Source organism: Oncorhynchus mykiss, chromosome 22 (genome assembly GCF_013265735.2).
Source record: "Oncorhynchus mykiss isolate Arlee chromosome 22, USDA_OmykA_1.1, whole genome shotgun sequence".
Taxonomy (NCBI): Eukaryota; Metazoa; Chordata; class Actinopteri; order Salmoniformes; family Salmonidae; genus Oncorhynchus; species Oncorhynchus mykiss.
Window position 1 is genome coordinate 51,512,577 of NC_048586.1, and position 12,500 is coordinate 51,525,076.

Here is a 12,500-nt window from a genome sequence, read left to right on the forward strand (position 1 = left end):
TTGGAGTCAACATGGGCCAGCATCCCTGGGAAACACTTTCGACACCTTGTATTGTCCATGCCCCTGACAAATTGAGGCTGTTCTGAGGGCAAAAGGGGGTGAAACGCAATATGAGTAGGTGTTCCTAATGTTGTGTCCAGTCAATGTCTCTTAGGCGTGGGAATACTTTAGAACAGACAAAATTTGAATCATTTGGAGCTGAGGTGCAGGTGTTTTTTTACAGTCATGCGTCCAACAATTTCTAAGATAATATTTGCTCGTAAAAGTTGGGGTGCCAAATGGTTAACCCTGCTCTATCGCTCGTGACCAACAATACTTCAGTAACACAAAAACCAGGAAGTACCTTCCTCAACACGGCACGCTCTCTTTCAAACAGTTTCAGTCACACAAAACATTTCATTACAAGGACGAATCTGGTTTCAAATCAAAATAGCAAATAAAACATTTAAATGAAAACACCTCAGACTAAATTCTATAATGATGTTCTTTAGAATTAAGCAAAATGTTCTGTATTAAACCACTGCCTTTATAGTAAATAAATAATAACCTGAATATAGTAGTGATGGATTATGTATTGTTTGTTCTAGTTATATAAAATACAAGTGTTATTTCACCAGAGTTAAAAACCTGTTTCTCGGGCACTGGGTAGAATGGCTAGCTTTGGGCACCAGCCTGCTTTTCTGCTCTTTTGCCAACTTCTTATGGAATTGTCATTTCAAACATGTTAAGCTTCATACTCAGAGGAGGCAATAGCACAAACAGATCTGGGACCAGGCTAAAGAATAGCAGCTTCTGCCACAAGCATTATAACTGGTTATAACCATCAAGCTATTAACCCTGACATAACGCTGGCTTGGGGATGCCATTCCTGAAAGTCAAAACTATTACTTACAGTCCAAAGTAGACGAATAACCACATGGATGGAAGCAGTGAACCCATTTAAGGCATTCAAATGTAAAGAGGTTCAACTCCCTGGGTCTGTGGTTGGTTTGGGATTCAACTCCTATTGCTCAGAAAAACCTGAGGGGAAAGTCTTTCAACCTTACTTAGACAAATAACTTCTTCTCATTGTAAATATATAACGGTATAGTTGGGCGCCCATTCATTTACATATGTTATTATAATAAAAATAATAACACTTGCCAATTTAAAAATAGACACAACATTCTTATAAGGAAAGGGGAGCTAGTCAGGGGAAGGCTTGACAGTGAAACATTTCTCTCTCAATCCATTGGAAAATGCTAGAACTTGATACAGAAGGAAATATGATGTGACATCCTGATTTTTCCATACTATTGATAAATTGATGTAAATAATAGCAGAAGGTAACGTGGTATCCACTCTGTCGACAGCTATAGAATAGCAATAGGAAACGGTTGAGGAACGCAGTTCCGCCTTTTAGCATGTTCTAGAATGTTGGCTTGGCGTACCACACTGAGGGACACCGGGAGTTGGACGAGTTCTGGAGTAGCTGAATAGCAGCCTGCTTTCAGTTATTCAGACATCTGAGTTGAGGAGAACAGTCCTGTCTTCATGGACCCTGCTGCCTTGTAGCCTTCTGGTCAGGGGCGGTAGGAAGCCAACTGGGCTGTGTCCTGTCCCTAATCACCTGATCCAGTTGGTTCCGTAGCTGGGCCCAGATCTGACACTGCATCTCTTCTTTACTATCATGTTGATGTAGGCTTTCATGATCTTAGTGATCTCTCCAACCTGAAACACCCCAGATGAGAGTTTTAACAGCAGGGAAAACAAACAAATGAACGATGCACACTGAACAGATACTTGTTTAAAAGCGTCATAACAGCCAAGGCTTTGTTGGTTGACATTCTGAAAGGCTAGCCTGGGGGTCCAGTCTGTTTGTGCTATCATGTCAATTCTCTGTCACTCATTGTCATGCCAAACATGTCTGTTGACACTAATGGAGTTGGCAACAGGCCTGGGAACCAGGCTACTGGTCATGTCTAATCTGGTGTTATAAACAGACCTGGGACCAGGCTACTACTGGTCATTTATAATCTGGTGTTATAAACAGACCTGGGACCAGGCTACTGGTCATTTCTAATCTGGTGTTATAAACAGACCTGGGACCAGGCTACTGGTCATTTCTAATCTGGTGTTATAAACAGACCTGGGACCAGGCTACTACTGGTCATTTATAATCTGGTGTTATAAACAGACCTGGGACCAGGCTACTACTGGTCATTTATAATCTGGTGTTATAAACAGACCTGGGACAAGGCTACTACTGGTCATTTATAATCTGGTGTTATAAACAGACCTGGGACCAGACTGGTCATTTATAATCTATAATGTTGTATTATGGTATAATACTGTACCAGAGGTGTCTCAAAGAACATATCTCTGTCGTCCACTGTGATCTTATAGGTAGTGGCCTGGGGAGATCCGAAGAAGATGATGTGTTCGTAGGGGAACGTCTCCAGAGGTTTGGGTTCTCCTCTCTTGTAGACCGACACGTTCTCTGCACTCACACTCAGCCACAGGTCATGAGGAAAGCCTCCTTCTTTACACTGAGGAGACAGAGAGAGAGAGAGACCGAGACATAAACAGACAGGTCAGATACCAAGTATGATCAAATACATTTTCAAAGCCAGGCGATGGAAACCAGCAACCAATTTCCTTCCCTTCTCCGCGTTACGTTACCTTCCCTTCTCCGCGTTGCCTTCCCTGCGTTACCTTCCCTTCTCCGCGTTACCTCCCCTTCTCCGCGTTACGTTACCTTCCCTTCTCCGCGTTACGTTACCTTCCCTTCTCCTCGTTACGTTACCTTCCCTTCTCCTCGTTACGTTACCTTCCCTTCTCCGCGTTACGTTACCTTCCCTTCTCCGCGTTACGTTACCTTCCCTTCTCCGCGTTACGTTACCTTCCCTTCTCCGCGTTACCTCCCCTTCTCCGCGTTACGTTACCTTCCCTTCTCCGCGTTACGTTACCTTCCCTTCTCCTCGTTACGTTACCTTCCCTTCTCCTCGTTACGTTACCTTCCCTTCTCCTCGTTACGTTACCTTCCCTTCTCCGCGTTACGTTACCTTCCCTTCTCCGCGTTACGTTACCTTCCCTTCTCCGCGTTACGTTACCTTCCCTTCTCCGCGTTACGTTACCTCCCCTTCTCCGCGTTACCTCCCCTTCCCTTCTCCTCGTTACGTTACCCTCCCTTCTCCGCGTTACGTTACCTTCCCTTCTCCGCGTTACGTTACCCTCCCTTCTCCGCGTTACGTTACCCTCCCATCTCCGCGTTACGTTACCCTCCCATCTCCGCGTTACCTTCCCTTCTCCGCGTTACCTTCCCTTCTCCGCGTTACGTTACCTTCCCTTCTCCGCGTTACGTTACCTTCCCTTCTCCGCGTTACGTTACCTTCCCTTCTCCGCGTTACGTTACCTTCCCTTCTCCGCGTTACCCTCCCTTCTCCGCGTTACCCTCCCTTCTCCGTGTTACGTTACCTTCCCTTCTCCGCGTTACGTTACCTTCCCTTCTCCGCGTTACGTTACCCTCCCTTTTCCGCGTTACGTTACCTTCCCTTCTCCGCGTTACCTCCCCTTCTCCACGTTACCTTCCCTTCTCCACGTTACGTTACCTTCCCTTCTCCACGTTACCTTCCCTTCTCCGCGTTACCTTCCCTTCTCCGCGTTACGTTACCTTCCCTTCTCCGCGTTACCTCCCCTTCTCCACGTTACCTTCCCTTCTCCGCGTTACGTTACCTTCCCTTCTCCACGTTACCTTCCCTTCTCCGCGTTACCTTCCCTTCTCCGCGTTACGTTACCTTCCCTTCTCCGCGTTACGTTACCTTCCCTTCTCCGCGTTACGTTACCTTCCCTTCTCCGCGTTACGTTACCTTCCCTTCTACGCGTTACGTTACCTTCTCCGCGTTACGTTACCTTCTCCGCGTTACGTTACCCTCCCTTCTCCTTGTTACGTTACCTCCCTTCTCCGCGTTACGTTACCTTCCCTTCTCCGCGTTACGTTACCTTCCCTGCGTTACCTTCCCTTCTCCGCGTTACGTTACCTTCCCTTCTCCGCGTTACGTTACCTTCCCTGCGTTACCTTCCCTTCTCCGCGTTACGTTACCTTCCCTTCTCCGCGTTACGTTACCTTCCCTGCGTTACCTTCCCTTCTCCGCGTTACGTTACCCTCCCTTCTCCGCGTTACGTTACCCTCCCTTCTCCGCGTTACGTTACCTTCCCTTCTCCGCGTTACGTTACCTCCCCTTCTCCGCGTTACCTCCCCTTCTCCGCGTTACGTTACCTCCCCTTCTCCGCGTTACGTTACCTTCCCTTCTCCGCGTTACGTTACCTCCCCTTCTCCGCGTTACGTTACCTTCCCTTCTCTGCGTTACGTTACCTTCCCTTCTCCGCGTTACGTTACCTCCCCTTCTCCGCGTTACCTCCCTTCTCCGCGTTACGTTACCTTCCCTTCTCCGCGTTACGTTACCTTCCCTGCGTTACCTTCCCTTCTCCACGTTACGTTACCCTCCCTTCTCCGCATTACGTTACCCTCCCTTCTCCGCGTTACGTTACCTTCCCTTCTCCGCGTTACGTTACCTCCCCTTCTCTGCGTTACCTCCCCTTCTCCGCGTTACGTTACCTCCCCTTCTCCGCGTTACGTTACCTTCCCTTCTCCGCGTTACCTTCCCTTCTCCGCGTTACGTTACCTCCCCTTCTCCGCGTTACGTTACCTTCCCTTCTCCCCGTTACGTTACCTTCCCTTCTCTGCGTTACCTTCCCTTCTCCGCGTTACGTTACCTCCCCTTCTCCGCGTTACGTTACTTTCCCTTCTCCGCGTTACGTTACCTTCCCTTCCCTGCGTTACGTTACTTTCCCTTCTCCGCGTTACGTTACCCTCCCTTCTCCGCGTTACGTTACCTTCCCTTCCCTTCTCCGCGTTACGTTACCCTCCCTTCTCCGCGTTACGTTACCTTCCCTTCCCTGCGTTACGTTACTTTCCCTTCTCCGCGTTACGTTACTTTCCCTTCTCCGCGTTACGTTACCTCCCCTTCTCCGCGTTACGTTACTTTCCCTTCTCCGCGTTACGTTACCCTCCCTTCTCCGCGTTACGTTACCCTCCCTTCTCCGCGTTACGTTACCTTCCCTTCCCTTCTCCGCGTTACGTTACCTCCCCTTCTCCGCGTTACGTTACCTCCCCTTCTCCGCGTTACGTTACCTTCCCTTCTCCGCGTTACGTTACCCTCCCTTCTCCTCGTTACGTTACCCTCCCTTCTCCGCGTTACGTTACCTTCCCTTCCCTGCGTTACGTTACCTCCCCTTCTCCGCGTTACGTTACCTCCCCTTCTCCGCGTTACGTTACCTCCCCTTCTCCGCGTTACGTTACCTTCCCTTCTCCGCGTTACGTTACCTTCCCTTCTCCGCGTTACGTTACCTTCCCTTCTCCGCGTTACCTCCCCTTCCCTTCTCCGCGTTACCTCCCCTTCCCTTCTCCGCGTTACCTCCCCTTCCCTTCTCCGCGTTACGTTACCTCCCCTTCTCCGCGTTACGTTACCCTCCCTTCTCCGCGTTACGTTACCCTCCCTTCTCCGCGTTACGTTACCCTCCCTTCTCCGCGTTACGTTACCTTCCCTTCCCTTCTCCGCGTTACGTTACCTCCCCTTCTCCGCGTTACGTTACCTCCCCTTCTCCGCGTTACGTTACCTCCCCTTCTCCGCGTTACGTTACCTCCCCTTCTCCGCGTTACGTTACCCTCCCTTCTCCGCGTTACGTTACCCTCCCTTCTCCGCGTTACGTTACCTTCCCTTCTCCGCGTTACGTTACCTTCCCTTCCCTTCTCCGCGTTACGCTACCTTCCCTTCCCTGCGTTACGTTACCTCCCCTTCTCCGCGTTACCTCCCCTTCTCCGCGTTACCTCCCCTTCTCCGCGTTACCTCCCCTTCTCCGCGTTACCTCCCCTTCTCCGCGTTACCTCCCCTTCTCCGCGTTACCTCCCCTTCGCCGCGTTACCTCCCCTTCGCCGCGTTACCTCCCCTTCTCCGCGTTACCTCCCCTTCTCCGCGTTACCTCCCCTTCTCCGCGTTACCTCCCCTTCTCCGCGTTACCTCCCCTTCTCCGCGTTACCTCCCCTTCTCCGCGTTACCTCCCCTTCTCCGCGTTACCTCCCCTTCGCCGCGTTACCTCCCCTTCGCCGCGTTACCTCCCCTTCTCCGCGTTACGTCCCCTTCTCCGCGTTACCTCCCCTTCTCCGCGTTACCTCCCCTTCTCTGCGTTACCTCCCCTTCGCCCCGTTACCTCCCCTTCGCCCCGTTAACTCCCCTTCGCCCCGTTACCTCCCCTTCGCCCCGTTACCTCCCCTTCGCCCCGTTACCTCCCCTTCGCCCCGTTACCTCCCCTTCGCCCCGTTACCTCCCCTTCGCCCCGTTACCTACTGATTCTGTCACTCATCTGGAGAATGTTTTTGAATTTCTCCTGTTTTCTTAAATTCCGTTTGTTCAGTTTGTTTCATTACAAAGAAAGTCAACCAAGTCTGTTTTAAAATTATTATTTCTACATCCATTGTGAATGACAACAGTTCCTCTCTCAATGTGTAAAATGTTTCCAACACTCCCCCTCGATACCCACCAAGCTCTTGGTGTATCAATATGTCCATATGGCAGAGGGAGCCACATTTACAACTAGCGTGCAGAGGCCTGACCACCGTGTGCAAAAGCCCACTATCTGACCACCATCTGTGCAAAAGCCCACTATTTGATCCCATGGATCGTGGATTTCAGGAAAAAGCAGGAGCACGCGCCTATCCACATCGACGAGACCGCAGTGGAGAAGGTGAAAAGCTTAAAGTTCCTCGGAGTGCACATCACCGACTATCTGAAATGGCCCTGTGTGTGTGACAGTGCGTTGAAGAACACGCAACATCGGCTTGGCCCCTAAGACTCTCACAAACTTTTAGAAATACACATATGAGAGCATCCTGTTGGGCTACATCACCGCCTGGTACGGCAACTGCACCGCCTGCAACCGCAGGGCTCTGCAGCTTGAAGGCCACCCCCTGGACAGGACGCTAGTCTGTGTTGTCATGTAGTTACCTCTACGTCGAACAGTGTGGACCCATATCCGGGCCACTCCTTGATGATATTCATGTATTTGAGCATGGCAGTGTGCTGGTCCAGTCCCTGAAGTCTGGACCACTTCTCTACGATGGAGGTTCTGGTGGCTGAAGTCTCCTCCTTCACCCACATCTCCAGCATCTGAACAAGAACGATACTTTATTAGTACCTTCCTCAAGGGCTAGGCTACCTGTTCCTCCTCTAACCGCTAGGCTAGGCTACCTGTTCCTCCTCTAACCGCTAGGCTACCTGTTCCTCCTCTAACCGCTAGGCTACCTGTTCCTCCTCTAACCGCTAGGCTACCTGATCCTCCGCTAACCGCTAGGCTACCTGATCCTCCTCTAACCGCTAGGCTACCTGTTCCTCCTCTAACCGCTAGGCTACCTGTTCCTCCTCTAACCGCTAGGCTACCTGTTCCTCCTCTAACCGCTAGGCTACCTGTTCCTCCTCTAACCGCTAGGCTACCTGTTCCTCCTCTAACCGCTAGGCTACCTGTTCCTCCTCTAACCGCTAGGCTACCTGTTCCTCCTCTAACCGCTAGGCTACCTGTTCCTCCTCTAACCGCTAGGCTACCTCTTCCTCCTCTAACCGCTAGGCTACCTGTTCCTCCTCTAACCGCTAGGCTACCTGTTCCTCCTCTAACCGCTAGGCTACCTCTTCCTCCTCTAACCGCTAGGCTACCTGTTCCTCCTCTAACCGCTAGGCTACCTGTTCCTCCTCTAACCGCTAGGCTACCTGTTCCTCCTCTAACCGCTAGGCTACCTGTTCTTCCTCTAACCGCTAGGCTACCTGTTCCTCCTCTAACCGCTAGGCTACCTGTTCCTCCTCTAACCGCTAGGCTACCTGATCCTCCTCTAACCGCTAGGCTACCTGATCCTCCTCTAACCGCTAAGCTACCTGATCCTCCTCTAACCGCTAGGCTACCTGATCCTCCTCTAACCGCTAGGCTACCTGATCCTCCTCTAACCGCTAGGCTACCTGATCCTCCGCTAACCGCTAGGCTACCTGATCCTCCTCTAACCGCTAGGCTACCTGTTCCTCCTCTAACCGCTAGGCTAGGCTACCTGATCCTCCTCTAACCGCTAGGCTACCTGATCCTCCGCTAACCGCTAGGCTACCTGTTCCTCCTCTAACCGCTAGGCTACCTGTTCCTCCTCTAACCGCTAGGCTACCTGATCCTCCTCTAACCGCTAGGCTACCTGATCCTCCTCTAACCTCTAGGCTACCTGATCCTCCTCTAACCGCTAGGCTACCTGATCCTCCTCTAACCGCTAGGCTACCTGTTCCTCCTCTAACCGCTAGGCTACCTGTTCCTCCTCCATCTTCTGTTTCTTCATGGAGCCCGTCTTCAGCCCGCTGCGGCGCAGTGTCCCGTCCAGGAAGCTGGTCCGCCTCCGCTCAAGGGTTTGGCCCACAGGCCCCGCCGCGCCCACCTATACAAAACAATCCCACTTTGTTAGTCCAAAAATATAAAAAACAACCCCACATTGCTAGTCCACCTATACAACCCCACATTGTTAGTCCACCTATACAATACAAACGTAAATTTGAAATTTGCGTAGTTGTCAACCTCCCCAGATGGCACACATTGTACATATGTATGCTCACACGCAGTTGTGTCAAGCCACACAGGGTCAATCTGAGACAGACATTTTGTCACATTTATTAAAAATTTAAAACTGAAATACCTTATTCACACTTTCCGAATGCACTGTAAACCTGAGGGCTTATGACAAATATATAAGTACCTTGGTGAAGTGCAGGATGCGTGCGCGGAGCCTCCCTACAGGGTAGACAGTGTCCAGAGACCAGCTGCCCCGGGCCTCGTCCCCATGGAGGAACTGGAGCCTGAGAGCGGCCAGGTGCTGAAGGGTGTCTTCTGGGGCCGGGAGGTGACCGCTGGTCAGAGACTCATGAGCCTGGAGGAGACATGTATTTTATTTTACCTTTATTTAACCTGGTATTTATATATATAATCCTAACCCTTTATTTAACCTGGTATTTATATATATAATCCTAACCCTTTATTTAACCAGGTATTTATATATTATATATATAACCCTAACCCTTTATTTAACCAGGTGTTTATATATATATAACCCTAACCCTTTATTTAACCAGGTATTTAAATATTATATATATAACCCTAACCCTTTATTTAACCAGGTATTTATATATTATATATATAACCATAACCCTTTATTTAACCAGGTATTAATATATTATATATATAACCCTAACCCTTTATTTAACCAGGTATTTATATATTATATATATATAACCCTAACCCTTTATTTAACCAGGTATTTATATATTATATATATAACCCTAACCCTTTATTTAACCAGGTATTTATATATTATATATATAACCCTAACCCTTTATTTAACCAGGTATTTATATATTATATATATAACCCTAACCCTTTATTTAACCAGGTATTTATATATTATATATATATAACCCTAACCCTTTATTTAACCAGGTATTTATATATTATATATATAACCCTAACCCTTTATTTAACCAGGTATTTATATATTATATATATAACCCTAACCCTTTATTTAACCAGGTATTTATATATTATATATATAAGCCTAACCCTTTATTTAACCAGGTATTTATATATTATATATATAACCCTAACCCTTTATTTAACCAGGTATTTATATATTATATATATAATCCTAACCCTTTATTTAACCAGGTATTTATATATATAACCCTTTATTTAACCAGGTATTTATATATTATATATATATAATCCTAACCCTTTATTTAACCAGGTATTTATATATTATATATATAACCCTAACCCTTTATTTAACCAGGTGTTTATATATATATATAACCCTAACCCTTTATTTAACCAGGTATTTATATATTATATATATAACCCTAACCCTTTATTTAACCAGGTATTTATATATTATATATATAACCCTAACCCTTTATTTAACCAGGTATTTATATATTATATATATATAACCCTAACCCTTTATTTAACCAGGTATTTATATATTATATATATAACCCTAACCCTTTATTTAACCAGGTATTTATATATTATATATATATAACCCTAACCCTTTATTTAACCAGGTATTTATATATATAACCCTAGCCCTTTATTTAACCAGGTATTAATATATTATATATATAACCCTAACCCTTTATTTAACCAGGTATTTATATATTATATATATAACCCTAACCCTTTATTTAACCAGGTATTTATATATTATATATATAACCCTAACCCTTTATTTAACCAGGTATTTATATATATAACCCTAGCCCTTTATTTAACCAGGTATTAATATATTATATATATAACCCTAACCCTTTATTTAACCAGGTATTTATATATTATATATATAACCCTAACCCTTTATTTAACTAGGTATTTATATATTATATATATAACCCTAACCCTTTATTTAACCAGGTATTTATATATTATATATATAACCCTAACCCTTTATTTAACCAGGTATTAATATATTATATATATAACCCTAACCCTTTATTTAACCAGGTATTTATATATTATATATATAAGCCTAACCCTTTATTTAACCAGGTATTAATATATTATATATATAACCCTAACCCTTTATTTAACCAGGTATTTATATATTATATATATAACCCTAACCCTTTATTTAACCAGGTATTTATATATTATATATATAACCCTAACCCTTTATTTAACCAGGTATTTTTAAATTATATATATATATATATATATATATATATATATATATATATATATATAACCCTAACCCTTTATTTAACCAGGTATTTTTATATTATATATATATATATATATAACCCTAACCCTTTATTTAACTAGGTATTTATATATTATATATATATAACCCTAACCCTGTATTTAACCAGGTATTAATATATTATATATATAACCCTAACCCTTTATTTAACCAGGTATTTATATATTATATATATATAACCCTAACCCTTTATTTAACCAGGTATTTATATATTATATATATAACCCTAACCCTTTATTTAACCAGGTATTTATATATTATATATATATAACCCTAACCCTTTATTTAACCAGGTATTTATATATTATATATATATAACCATAACCCTTTATTTAACCAGGTATTTATATATTATATATATAACCCTAACCCTTTATTTAACCAGGTATTTATATATTATATATATAACCCTAACCCTTTATTTAACCAGGTATTTATATATTATATATATAACCCTAACCCTTTATTTAACCAGGTATTTATATATTATATATATAACCCTAACCCTTTATTTAACCAGGTATTTATATATTATATATATAACCCTAACCCTTTATTTAACCAGGTATTTATATATTATATATATAACCCTAACCCTTTATTTAACCAGGTAGGCCAGTTGAGAACAAGTTCTCATTTACAACTGTGACCTGGCCAAGATAAAGCAAAGCAGTGTGACACAAACAACAACACAGAGTTACACGTAAACAAATGTACAGTCAATAACACAATAGAAAAGTCTATATCCAGTGTGTGCAAATGAAGTAAGATAAGGGAGGTCAGGCAATAAATAGGCCAATAGTGGTGAATCATTACAATTGAGCAATTTACACTGGAGTGAAAGATGAGCAGATGATGATGTGCAAGTAGAAATACTGGTGTACAAAAGAGCAGAAAAACAAAAACGAATATGGGATGAGGTAGGTAGTTGGTTGGATGGGCTATTTACAGATGGGCTGTGTACAGCTGAGATATCAGTCTCCAACTTCAGTGATTTTTGCAATTCATTCCAGTCATGGGCAGCAGAGAACTGGAAGGAAAACCAGCCAAAAGAGGTGCTGGCTTTGGGGATGACCAGTGAGATATACCTGCTGGAGCGCATGCTACAGGTGGGTGTTATGGTGACCAGTGAGCTGAGATAAGGCGGAGCTTTACCTAGCAAAGACTTATAGATGACCTGGAGCCAGTGGGTTTGGCGACGAATATGTAGCAAGGACCAGCCAACGAGAGCATACAGGTCGCAGTGGTGGGTAGTATATGGGGTGTCAAGGATCGGTAGTCAAGGATTGGTAGGATAGTCAGTATTACGAGGGTATGTGTGGCAGCATGAGTGAATGAAGCTTTGTTGCGAAATAGGAAGCCAATTCTAGATTTAATTTTGGATTGGAGATGCTTAATGTGAGTCTGGAAGGAGAGTTTACAGTCTAACCAGACACCTTGGTATTTGTAGTTGCCCACGTATTCTAAGTCAGAACCGTCCAGAGTAGTGATGCTGGACCGGCGGGCAGGTGCAGGCAGCGATCGGTTGAAGAGCATGCATTTAGTTTTACTTGCATTTAAGAGCAGTTGGAGGCCACGGAAGGAGAGTTGTATGGTGTTGAAGCTAGTCTGGAGTTTAGTTAACACAGTGACATGACAT

At 44.8% G+C, this 12,500-nt stretch overlaps 1 protein-coding gene across 3 annotated transcripts in view; it reads right to left on the reverse strand.

The window, feature by feature from the left end:
* Positions 1 to 199: 199 nt before the first annotated feature.
* myo10l3 (myosin X, like 3) overlaps positions 200 to 12,500 on the reverse strand; it is a 186,610-nt gene continuing 174,309 nt past the window's right edge. For all 3 annotated transcript variants that reach the window (XM_036959515.1, XM_036959516.1, XM_036959514.1), the window contains 5 exons: positions 8,813 to 8,983; positions 8,372 to 8,497; positions 7,044 to 7,205; positions 2,337 to 2,528; positions 200 to 1,710 (listed from right to left, as the gene is read on the reverse strand). In XM_036959515.1, coding sequence (XP_036815410.1) covers positions 1,606 to 1,710; positions 2,337 to 2,528; positions 7,044 to 7,205; positions 8,372 to 8,497; positions 8,813 to 8,983 — 756 coding nt within the window. In that variant the 3' untranslated portion in view covers positions 200 to 1,605. The remainder of the gene's footprint in view (positions 1,711 to 2,336; positions 2,529 to 7,043; positions 7,206 to 8,371; positions 8,498 to 8,812; positions 8,984 to 12,500) is intronic.